This window comes from Enoplosus armatus, chromosome 12 (genome assembly GCF_043641665.1).
Source record: "Enoplosus armatus isolate fEnoArm2 chromosome 12, fEnoArm2.hap1, whole genome shotgun sequence".
Classification (NCBI taxonomy): domain Eukaryota; kingdom Metazoa; phylum Chordata; class Actinopteri; order Centrarchiformes; family Enoplosidae; genus Enoplosus; species Enoplosus armatus.
The window spans coordinates 1,931,903-1,944,974 of NC_092191.1; the positions used below are offsets into that span (position 1 = coordinate 1,931,903).

General features: G+C 34.2%; 2 protein-coding genes and 1 non-coding gene across 3 annotated transcripts; 2 read left to right on the forward strand and 1 right to left on the reverse strand.

Annotated features, from left to right (window-relative positions):
- Positions 1 to 438: 438 nt before the first annotated feature.
- Positions 439 to 1,864, forward strand: LOC139294558 (platelet-activating factor receptor-like). The gene is made up of 2 exons (XM_070916474.1): positions 439 to 622; positions 1,140 to 1,864. The coding sequence occupies exons 1-2, from the start codon at positions 439 to 441 to the stop codon at positions 1,862 to 1,864; spliced, it is 909 nt and encodes a 302-aa protein (XP_070772575.1).
- Positions 1,865 to 2,195: 331 nt separating this feature from the next.
- LOC139294559 (solute carrier family 22 member 7-like) lies at positions 2,196 to 12,560 on the reverse strand. The gene is made up of 12 exons (XM_070916475.1): positions 12,180 to 12,560; positions 11,203 to 11,306; positions 10,745 to 10,899; positions 10,428 to 10,596; positions 6,343 to 6,466; positions 5,619 to 5,728; positions 5,294 to 5,508; positions 4,738 to 4,846; positions 3,709 to 3,915; positions 3,180 to 3,257; positions 3,081 to 3,085; positions 2,196 to 2,344 (listed from the first exon to the last, which is right to left on the reverse strand). Exons 1-12 carry the CDS (start codon positions 12,558 to 12,560, stop codon positions 2,196 to 2,198), a joined length of 1,806 nt encoding a protein of 601 aa, XP_070772576.1.
- trnak-cuu (transfer RNA lysine (anticodon CUU)) lies at positions 4,573 to 4,645 on the forward strand. Its single transcript has one exon. It is a non-coding gene; the product is annotated as a tRNA-Lys (tRNA).
- Positions 12,561 to 13,072: the final 512 nt, after the last annotated feature.

Below are 13,072 nucleotides of genomic sequence, written 5' to 3' on the forward strand. Positions count from 1 at the left end.
AGCAGCAGACAGCAGACAGGCACCGTTAGAGACTAGCTGGTGAAGTAAGTGGAGCATCTAGCAGCTAAAGAGCCAGATATCTTTAAATATCTTAAAACCTGGAGGAGATCAAACCATTTTAATACACAGTGATGACAGTCCAGAGGTGCCAGATTAAGTGGTCTGAGGCTTTATGCCCAGTTTTGGACTGACTTTACACATCAGCAGTCATGGGTGACAGATATCTGAGCACTGAGTCATCTGTCTGGCTTCACAGCAAAAATACACTTTTAAGACACAAGCTGCTGTTGATTTTGTCCTTTGTTTTGACTGAAACTAGACTGAAGTGGTCTTCATTACGACCTACTGCATCCACAACATCAGCTGAGCGACACACTCCGAGGATCTCAATGCTAATCTGAACAGCTGAACACATAAATAGCCTCTGTGTGGCCTCTTATGGCTGACAGCAACACAGTGACAACAACTGTCCCCGTCCTCGTCAACGTCACTGCCAACCTCACTGGCAACACCACCACGCCCGCCGCCGTCCAGGTAGCCAAAGTGATCAGCTGGTTGACGTTTAGCATCGGGCTGCCCGCCATTGCACTGGCTATTTACACCCTCAAGAATCTGTCCAAAGGTTTGTTCTCACTCTGCTCTACATCCAATAACTTCATGTATACACCAGTCATTTAACAACTTACAAACTATGTCACCACAGCTTTTCTTTCATTATTTGGTTGGGATCATTTGATACACTTGTAAATACATTATCATTTTAGTAAGTGTTCAAGTTAAGCTTTATTTAGCCCTAAACACCTTCAGCACCAACAGACGTAAAGAACGTAACCATGACAGAGTAAGAAAAAAGGCTGGATGGGTATCAGAGGCATTGTCATTAGTTCCAGTAATGGTATCATGTCATAGCATCAGTAGGCCTCAGTATCAGTGGTACTATATAGAGTAGTACTAGCAGTACATCAGCAGCAACATACAAATAAGATCAAGAGAGAAGCCTTCAAGAAGAAGTGTCACGACATTCAAATTCCCTGCGACATAAATGACACATGGTTTCAGGTGCATGAAGGAAGACGTGTGTGGGCAGGAAATGAGAAGTATTAGTATTGATCATATCTGTTCTGCTGTTCTCGGTCTAGGTGAGAACAAAGTTCCCACGCATGTCGTGTTCCTTCTGGTCTCTGACATTATCAGTTTCTTTGGTCGTCCACGTGTGGACCAGGAGATGGAGAGCGGGACCGTCTTCTCCTCCAACGCCACCGACTTCATCTTCTATTTTGGTGTCATCTCCAACGTCACCCTCATGCTATACATAGCTCAGGAGCGTCATCTCCTGGTGGCCTACCCTCAGTGTCTTGGCTGCTGCAGCAGTTTCAGGCGGTCTCCTGCAGTCGCCTTGGTGGCGTGGGCTGCTCCGTTCGGCATCCTGGCCCTCGCTGTGCTGCAGTACAACCTCTGGTTTGCCGTGTCTCTGCTCGCTCCTTTCCCCTTCCTCCTCTTCTTTGCTGTGGACTCCTGCAGGGCCCTGGTCTGCTCCCGATCTAACCCTTCGACCCCGGAGAGGAGGAGGGCTGTGTGGGGGATCAGTGCGATCTGGGCTAACTACACCTTCCTCTACGTCCCCTTCATCCTAAGCGTCCTGCTGGAGGCCCTGTCCTTTAAGGAGACTGTGACATACCTGGGGCTGGTGTCTCACCTGTTGCTCTACCTCAGCCCTCTGGTGGACCCCTTCCTCTACATATTCATGACCAAAGGGCTCAAAGAGGTGCTGCAGGCGCTGCCCTGCTGTCAGAGCACAAGTCGGAAAGAGAACACGAGACCCACTGTGGATACCGTGGCTGAGACTGTGGAGACGAGACTTTGAGGACAACATACAGTTTTCAAAAAGATATCCAAACACATCCATCAGTCTAGTGTGGGACAACTCGTACACGTTTGGAGCTGATGCCAATACCAATGTTCAGTCAGAGACACTTAGGTTTGAAGTTAGATTTGGCAGAAAAGGCTCTGCTCTCTGATAGAGATCTTGAAGTATCCCAGCAGCAGCCAGTATCCTGCTGGGAGAACTAACCCCCCCTTAATAAACACATACATGGACATTAACAGTTAAATCAACAATACCAAAAGCTTAGCAGATGGTTGGTTGGAGTGAAGTGTCAGGTTTCGCCTTCATGAATATGATTGGCTGTTACTGGTCAGCTGGTGGTAAAGCAGCAGCTGAAGGAGCCAGTGACTGTGAACTGGTGCTCAGCCTGAACTGATGATGTGGTAATGTCATTTCTGATGAGCACAAGTCTCTCCACATTGTCACACTCTTGTTTGTGGTCCTTGGAAATCAAAACACCTGAATTTGCAGCAACTTTTCCAAAAAATGTTGATAAACTTTGTAATGATTTCTTCTGATTTTTCAATAAATAAAATGTTAAAAATTGCAAGGGTGAAAATAATGATTGTAAGTCATCTATAGTAATAATATGTAATATAATCCAATGAGTAAACCTAATTTCTTAGGACCTCAGGAACGCCCTGTAAGTCAGTATAACTGCTAGCCTGTGCAGTTAGCCAGCCAAGAAGCTAAATGTACTTTTGACATTTGACATTTGAGTCCTAACTTTTCTTTGCCCTGAATCAGGTCTTGCAGTGGTGTGGCGTGCTGCAAACTCCATGAACCAATTATGATTTGTTCTAAGATTAGAAATGGTTCATTTTGTTTTCAACTTTGGCTCATAAAGACAGAGGCCCAAAAGTCCAGAAAGACTTCCAATATCTTGTATCTGGTCTTTAGGGGCACCGCACATGAAAAATGGTTCTGATTTTGATTATTTTTAGGTCAAAAAGGCCACACTTTAAGGAAAGGTTTTCCAAAACAGAAACACATAATACAGTATAACATTTGCTAATATGTAATCATATTATTTCATTACACCAGTGGTGTCTGAAAACTGTAATTTATTCAGTTTGTGCCTTATAAATAAATTCAATATTCAACTGTACCTTGAACAGTACATTTTACGTTTACAAATCACACAAACACCATTTTGACCTGAGTTTTCTTACAAAAAGTAGAGAAGTGTGCTCACTTCCACTGTTTACATTTGCAAAAGGCAGTAAAGGGATGGTAGTTCTGTAGGAGGTGTGTGAGCGCAAACACAAAGTCCTTGTTTCACTTGTCTCTTCACTCCTGAGTCTCTGTTTTGCTCTTTGATTCCAGGAAAACACCTGAAGACTCCACAGAGTGAGAGGAGATGTCATTTCTTCTGAAATTAAACAAAACAATATGTTGGTGATTTGAATATTTCTATTGACAACACTCATGTCTGACAATGTGATGCAGTTCAGTGCAACACCCCAAACTATGGCCTTTAAAAACCAGTTCATGTTGTTATGTCCATCAGCTATTTAGTGATACTTCTCACTAAAATGTTTTATTTTGAAATGTGTAGCAATTTTCGTAAAACTCTCAACATAAAAAATTCAAATCGAGGTATTTTATTTGATCTTGTAAAATTGAATAGATTTTTCTCAAAACCTAATTTAATGAAAATTCTATGTCGACTGTGGGGTCAAATATTTAAAAAATATATATATATGTGCTATGAGAAAAAGTATTTTTTAGCATTCATTGCTGCGTCTCAATGTTGTTCTCAATGCTACCACCAGATGCCGCCAAAGGGGTCCATTTTGTCTTTCATGTATTCATTTACCAACCTCGGCTTTTCAATGTTGTCAATTGTCTCTGGCAGCCTCACATTCAGCGTCTCTGGAAGCAGCAGAGACACCAGGCCAGAAATGACGGCCACAGAGCAGATGATGATCTGAGGGAGAAGAGGCCACACGTCCTCCAGCAGCAGGATGAGCGGAGCCACTGATACTCCCAGACGACTCATGAAGCTGGTGTAGCCCAAGCCATTTTGTCTGGTGAGGCAGAAGGTAAACCATGATAACTTACTTAATACATGAGTTCTCCATAGTCATTATGTAACTCTCTGTGTGGCCCTACTGTGGGTAGGGAGGGTTCAGGACTTCTAATGGCCTGAACTCATAATCAAAGTCCTTTTTCTCATTAAAGATTCATTTTTTGTTTTGCTTTTGTGAAGAGATGCACCAAAGTCGGTCTAAGGCAGGTCAGTTGGGTTGTTATTGTATGATTAATCTTCAAACTGCTTCCCAATCACTTAAAAACTTAAATAATTTGCCCATAAATTTGAGTTTCTCTGGTAAAATATCAGAATAAGAATCAGAAATACTTTATTGATCCCCGGGGGGAAATTGTACAGTACCGGTGCTCCCATTCAAGATTAGAAAGTAGCATAAATTTAGAGCTGAAGTATGTACAAAATATAAAAATGAGAAAAATAAGATAAGAAAAATAAGAAAATATCAAATATCAAAATGATCAGTTTCAGTGAATTGGATAGTCTTAGTTGGTAGTCACGCCTTTTTACAACTTCTGTTTACACAGTTTTTTCCTACTGATATGAAATTATAATACTATTTTGCCCACAACTTCATCTAAAAGTCCTGTAGGACAACACAAGCAGCTGGACAGTAATATATGAACATGCTTTCCATGCCCGGCTAGCTCAGTCGGTAGAGCATGAGACTCTTAATCTCAGGGTCGTGGGTTCGAGCCCCACGTTGGGCGAATATCTTTCTGTAATTTCAGTCAATAAAGTATGTCTCATCATATGAATAATGAAGAATTGTAGATGTAGCAGCTGGATGACAGTCACTGACCTGACGACTGTGGGGTAAAGCTCTGTTGTGTAGAGGAATATAGTTGTGAAGGAAGCTTCTGATAGGCCTTTTCCAATAATGGCGACAACAGCACGCACATGCCACAGACCTACAAAGAAGTATGTAAATCATGAAATTATGATTTACACCACCTACCATCAGGGTAGGTTGGCTGAGCATACATGCTCTTACAGCAACTTATCATGTTAAAATGTTTAAAAACTTTGAATACTGTGTGTAACATCAATTCCAATGTAACAAACATTGACAACAGCAAAAAATGAAAACGTAATTAACAGTTTAAAGATGATTTCTTCTCCATGTCCTCGCATTGATTTTAGCTGTTTGTGTGAGGAGTTATCAGGGTCATCACAAAGCTTAGGATGGTGGGGCTGCTGCCCGGGGGTTTGTGTTTCAAAATAAAGAAACACACTGAAGTAGTGGAGGCGATAGTTTTGTTTTGGCTCGTATCAATTCACAGCATCACATACAAACACAGAAATCGAGTGTGAGTGTGTGTGTGTGTGTGGGAAACGTGAAAGAAGCTCTGGTCGACCTTTGGGAAGAAAGATGTTTATGGCGATGCAGATTCCTGTCAGTAACAGTGTTCCAGCTTGGCATTTTCTCCGTCCAATGATGTTGAGAAAGCAGTAGATCATCAGCTTAGCAGGGACTTCGATGGCTGCATAGATGAAGTGCGTGAGGTACATGTTTAAGCCAAATCCACTGATGTTCAAGCTGATACCATAATATGTCGAGGCAACTCCATACCTGCAGAGTACAATGAACACATGAGACTCAACCAGACGCTTCAATTTAAAATGCAAATATTTTAAATCTCTTTTCATGTCTTTGTAGGTATTTTTTGAGGTGACACCCACCACACAATCCCAGTGAGCAGAGTTAAACGTCTCATCTTCGGGGTCTTTATCAGGTGAAGGTAAGTGTAGTTTTTGTCCTGTTTTTCCTGGATTTCTATGTTGGAGAGTGTCTGTGCAGAGGCAGAGAGGTGATTCCCAAGTCTATCTTCAAGAAATTCTTACGTGCTCGTATGAACATATGAGTTATTGGTCGCTATAATCATGCCTCCAGTCCATACTGGCAATTTCAACTTTCATGAGGTACAAAATCCACAGTGCTTGTGTGTAAAGTCCACACAAGCAGTCTGAGTTAATGAAATCAAGTAGGCGTCTTCCAAAGTTACAGTGATTTAGTACAAAGTTCCCTGGCTTTTGACATAAAAGACAGTAACTCTTTCAACATACTGTACATGTGAGTAAAGTTTTAAGATAGACTTGATGAACTGTGAACCTATTCTTTGGTGGTATTTGAAGGTAGATCTGACATTAATTAAACAATAAAAAGAAAACTGTAATAAGTAGGTTTTAGGATTTGAAAATGTTGGACTCTGTCGCCCTCCAGTGGTCACTGCAGCAGACAGCAATGCAGACCGATTAACCCCACCCCTCAGACACGACCTGTGGACGCTGGGATAAATGGACTAAGCAACACCAAACGGAAACATATTAAAAGATCATATAATCACATAAAGACGTACACATATTAGCTTCAAACAAAAACATTTGACGTAAACCTCAAACTTACCTCCAGTTTTAATTTGGACGACAGCTTTTGTCTTTTGTTGAACTTGGCACATTTGTCGAGGTAAAATTGAGCCTTTTCCACTTTACCGTTCGCTAAAAGCCATCGGGCAGATTCAGGAATCCACCTGCAATTAACAATGAGGTGACACGTGAATTAGGACATAATTAAAATCACTTTAACTCGTGATCACTAGTGATTTTAGAGAAAAGCGTTTTTTCTCTCATGAAGTAACCCGTAACGTGTCTCATTTGTCTCTAACAAACATGTTAGAGACACAAAATGAAAGAAAAAAAAAAAATATATAAATATATAAATATATATATATATATATTTTTTTTTTTTTTTGGGGGTTAAGGTTAAAAAAAATAACCCTAATAAAAAAAAGAAAAAAAAAATATATATATATATATATATATATATTTTTTTTTTTTTTTTTTTTTTTGGGTTAGGGTTAAAAAAAAACCCTAATAAAAAAAAAAAATATATATATATATATATATATATATATATATTTATATATATATATTTTTTTTTAACCCTAACCCCAAAAAAATATATAAATTTTTTTTATTTTTTTTTAACCCTAACACAAAATGAAAGAAAAAAAAAAAAAAATATATATATATATATATATATTTTTTTTTTTTTTTTTTTTTATTAGGGTTTTTTTTTAACCCTAACCCAAAAAAAAAAATTAAAAAAAAAAAAAAAAATATATATATATATATATATATATATATATATTTTTTTTTTTTTTTTATTAGGTTTTTTTTTTTAACCCTAACACAAAATGAAAGAAAAAAAAAAATATATATATATATATATATTTTTTTTTTTTCTTTTTTTGGGGTTAGGGTAAAAAAAAAAACCCTAATAAAAAAAAGAAAAAAAAAAAATATATATATATATATATATATATATATTTTTTTTTTTTTTTTTTTTTTTGGGTTAGGGTTAAAAAAAAACCCTAATAAAAAAAAAAAAAATATATATATATATATATATATATATATTTATATATATATATTTTTTTTTAACCCTAACCCCAAAAAAATATATAAATTTTTTTTATTTTTTTTTAACCCTAACACAAAATGAAAGAAAAAAAAAAAAAAAATATATATATATATATATATATATATTTTTTTTTTTTTTTTTTTTTGGGGGGTTAGGGTTAAAAAAAAACCCTAATAAAAAAATAAAAAATAAAAAATATATATATATATATATATATATATTTTTTTTTTTTTTGGGGGTTTTTTGGGGTTTTATTTTATTTTTTTTATTAGGGTTTTTTTTTTAACCCTAACCCCAAAAAAAGAAAAAAAAAAATATATATATATATATATATATTTTTTTTTTCTTTCATTTTGTGTTAGGGTTAAAAAAAAAAACCTAATAAAAAAAAAAAAATATATATATATATATATATATATATATATTTTTTTTTTTTTTTTTTAATTTTTTTTTTGGGTTAGGGTTAAACAAAAACCCTAATAAAAAAAAAAAAAAAAAAAATATATATATATATATATATATATATATATATATATTTTTTTTTTATTAGGGTTTTTTGGTGTTAGAGGCACAAAATAACAGAAAAAAAAAAATATATATATATATATATATATATATATATATACATATATTTTTTTTGGGGTTAGGGTTAAAAAAAAAACCCTAATAAAAAAAAAAATATATATATATATATATATATATATATATTTTTTTTTTTTTTTTTTTTTTTTTTTTTTAATATTTTTTTTTGGGTTAGGGTTAAAATAAAAACCCTAATAAAAAAAAAAAAATATATATATATATATTTTTTTTTTAATATTTTTTTTTGGGTTAGGGTTAAAAAAAAAACCCTAATAAAAAAAAAAAAAAAAATATATATATATATATATATATATTTTTTTTTTTTTTAGGGTTTTTTTGTGTTAGAGGCACAAAATGAAAGAAAAAAAAAAAAAAATATATATATATATATATATATATATTTTTTTTTTATTAGGGTTTTTTTGTGTTAGAGGCACAAAATGAAAGAAAAAAAAAAAATATATATATATATATACATATTTTTTTTTTTGGGGGGTTAGGGTTAAAAAAAAAACCCTAATAAAAAAAAGAAAAAAAAAAAATATATATATATATATATATATATATATTTTTTTTTTAATATTTTTTTTTGTGTTAGGGTTAAAAAAAAAACCCTAATAAAGAAAAAAAAAAAATATATATATATATATATATATATATTTTTTTTTTAATTTTTTTTTTGGGTTAGGGTTATTATTATTATTTTTTTTATTAGGGTTTTTTTTTTAACCCTAACCCCCAAAAAAAAAAATATATATATATATATATATATCAGAATCAGAATCAGAATCAGAACTGTTTATTGCCAAGTAACATACATTACAAGGAATTTGCTGTGGTCTGAAGGTGCTATTGTTTTGATAACAAATAAGTAGAATATAAAAGCTAAAATAACAATAAGAATAAAAATAAAAATAAGATAAAATAAATAACAACAGTGCAGTGACCAGAATAAAGTAAAGTGTCCAGATAAAGTGTCCAGTAGGGGGTGAGTGCGTTAATGTAACGCAGGGGGGACAGGGGTGATGTACGTTAATATAACGTATAGCTTGTGGTAGTGTTCGGGGGGGTGTCAGTGAGAGTTTGTCAGGTTGACTGCAGAGGGGAAGAAACTGTTTTTGTGGCGGGAGGTTTTGGTCCTGATGGACCGCAGCCTCCTGCCAGAGGGGAGGGGGTCGAACAGATGGTGTCCGGGGTGGGAGGGGTCGGCAGCGATCTTCCCTGCTCTCCTCAGGGTCCTGGAGGAGTACAGGTCCTGAAGAGATGGGAGGTTGCAGCCGATCACCCTCTCTGCAGAGCGGATGATACGCTGCAGTCTGCGTCTGCGTATATATATATATATATATATATATATATATATTTTTTTTTTTTTTTTTTTTGTTAGGGTTTTTTTGTGTTAGAGGCACAAAATGAAAGAAAAAAAAAAAAAAAAAATATATATATATATATATATATATATTTTTTTTTTTTATTAGGGTTTTTTTGTGTTAGAGGCACAAAATGAAAGAAAAAAAATATATATATATATATATATACATATTTTTTTTTTTGGGGGTTAGGGTTAAAAAAAAAACCCTAATAAAAAAAAAAAAAAAAAAAAAAAAAAAATATATATATATATATATATATATATATATATATATATATATATATATATATTTTTAATATTTTTTTTTGGGTTAGGGTTAAAAAAAAACCCTAATAAAAAAAAAAATATATATATATATATATATATACATATATTTTATTTTTTATTTTATTTTTTTATTAGGGTTTTTTTGTGTTAGAGGCACAAAATGAAAGAAAAAAAAAATTTATTTATTTATTTTTTTTTTTAATATTTTTTTTTGGGTTAGGGTTATTATTATTTTTTTTTTTATTAGGGTTTTTTTTTTAACCCTAACCCCCCAAAAAAAAAAAAAAAATATATATATATATATTTTTTTTTTTTTTTTTCTTTCATTTTGTGTTAGGGTTAAAAAAAAAAACCCTAATAAAAAAAAAATATATATATATATATATATATATATATATATATTTTTTTTTTAATATTTTTTTTTGGGTTAGGGTTAAAAAAAACCCCTAATAAAAAAAAAAAATATATATATATATATATATATATATATATATATTTTATTTATTTTTTTTTTTATTAGGGGTTTTTTGTGTTAGAGGCACAAAATGAAAGAAAAAAAAAAATATATATATATATATATATATATATATATTTTTTTTTTTTCTTTTTTTTTTTGGTGTTAGGGTTAAAAAAAAAACCCTAATAAAAAAAAGAAAATATATATATATATATATTTTTTTTTTTTTCTTTCATTTTGTGCCTCTAACACAAAAAAACCCTAATAAAAAAAAAATAAAAAATAAAAAATATATATATATATATATATATATATGTGGTAAACAATAACAAACACCCGTAAAAATCTAATGCAATCTAATACAACAGCTCAGCCACTGAGTGTTTCACTTACCACCAGGTCAAAACTGCAAATCCTAGCGGGGCTGTAACAGTCATGATCAGCGTCCGCCAGTCATTTACCAGGAAGGCAAACCCAGCCAGCAGCATGTTACCTGCAGACCAGGCCAGGCTGCCAATCACACCGATAAATGACCTGTGACCTGTGTCGACCCACTCGATGCCTGCAAGGTGAGGAAAACACAAAATAGATGATCATTTCAATGGGAGTCTGGTTGATCAGATTAGACATGCTTGATGGAACCGGGCAGTGGAAACAAGCTGTGAACACGTGACATGTCAACACCTTTCAAGTTGATCTGACAGACTTACTGAGAACTATCGAGTTGATGCTGATTCCTGTCAGTCCGAACCCAGTGAGAAATCTCAGCACTGCAAACAGAACGTAGGAGTTCGCAAATGCGCTGGAGAAGCCGAACACGATGGCCATGACGTATGAGGCCAAAAGAGTGTTTTTCCTCCCATACCTGCGAACAAGAATGGGAGTTAAAAATTAACCTGATGATGGAAATGTGTTTATTTATAATCCCATTTTAAATGCTTTGCAGGGGTCTTAATTTGAAAGTCTAAAGAATAAAAGATCATCAGTAGCCATCACAGATTACACGATTTGATTTGTCTTCTTCTGCGCTGTTTTAGTGAAAGTCTAATTGCAAAGGCACATTGTGTGTATATAAGTTGTTGTTGTTTTCTTTTCATTAACACTTGAACTATTTAAAATTAAAACATTAATATCACTATAATGGGAGCTGCACTTTTTATACACATACTTATCACAGAGGTATCCAAAAGCTATGGCCCCCATCATCACTCCTAAAAAGAAGATTGTGCTTGTGGTTTTTGTCAGGCTTTTTCTATCACAGACCAGGTCCCACTGGGAAAGCAGATCACAGAGAGGAAAGGTAATTAGATGATCTATTATGGTACATGTTTTCTCCGACATACTGTAGTCTGCTGCTTATACTATATTTAACTAAGACGATGAAACTTAAAATGTAAATGCAATCATGAAATAAGTCCAAACAACTGTGCTGTAATGTATCTTGGGAACAGACACACAGACAGATAGTAGAAGAGCTTTATTAGAAGATATTTATTCAAGATCTCATTCAGGATGTTTACTCAGTGAAAGAAAAGACCTATCCTTTGAGAGAAAAGGAAATATCAGAAATTGGGAAAAATATGATCATTTTCATGAATCGAGTGGCAGAACAAGTAAATGTTTCTATGCTACCGTCACATGTTACTGGTTTCAAATCTGAAGACTCCATAAAAATGTTTTAAAAAGAAATACATTGACAGTGAATATTTTGCAGATGTGTTTGTTATATAGTGGCCTTGTTGCATTATTTACCTTTTCTACAAAATGTAAATGGTAATGCAAATAAGTTATATATAAATGTGATTTTCAGGGGATTGTGTGAATGTAGGGGGACCTGTCACACTTAAAACTGTAACAGTACAAATGTAAATATATAGACAAGGGAAAATACAGCTGTTTATTATTATTATTTATTAGCCCAAATCATTGGTGAGGCTGAAACATAAAAAAAATCCCTTAAATCCCTTCAATCATCCCTTAAACTTAAAAGCTGTTATTAATTAACAATATATCATGTTATAAATGCAATAAAGCTTTTTATGTTCTGGCTGGAAAAGTCTGGAAAAGATTTAAAGACTTCTTCAGTATCCAGTACACATCTTTAAACTGAACACAGTGATACTGATAAAAAGCCAGTTATTGTACCTCTGTTGCCAGGGTGGAAGTGAAGGTGGAGTTGTCGTAAACCCATCCACTCGGACACTGAACTGTCGGCAGGTCGGCGCTGTTGGAGCTGTTGGCTAAGAGCTGAAACTGAGGCTCCGCAAACATCTGGCAGGATCGCGGGTTCCCGTCTTCTCGGGCAGGAACGCTGACGGTCAGTCTCTGCTCCGGAGTTAAATTTCTGAAGAGTCCTCCATCATCCAGGGAGCCGATGTCACAGCGGTGAGGAGGCACCACAGCGATGAAGTTATTCAGTAAGAAGTGACAGGGCAGAACAATTCGAGGGGCGCACAGCAGGATGATGATGGCGATTTGGAAAGGCCCAAAACCGTCGATTTCCTCCAGGATAGTCTCGAACTTCATCTTCACTGTTCTTCTTTCTTTTGCTTTAAGTTGACAGAAGTAAAACATGAAATAAATCAGCAGTTTGTGCCACGTATCAATACAATGAAATAAGTTACTCACCCGCATAGAAAACTGCACAGGATTGATGATGTGCTTCTGCTGCACTATCAGGACCTGTTCTCTGTTCACCATGAGCTTTTTCTCTTCTGTCAACACAACCTGATCATTAACGTCGGCATCACCTTTGGACATCGTAAAGTTGTTAAATAGATTACACATTAGACACGTGAGTTCACATGTTAAACAGGCACACAGATTGTATGGATTCTGGCAAAAAAAAAAAAAAAAAAGGAGCCCAACATTATGTTATCTTTGTCACCTCTGGGACGTATTTGTTTTCGGGACTATTTCACCATAAAGACTCCCAGTGTCATCTAGTTCACACAACCCCAGCTGGAGGGCACAATGTAATAATTAGATGACACAAATTATAAAACAGAACAAAATACGAATGAAAATGTGCAAACTCC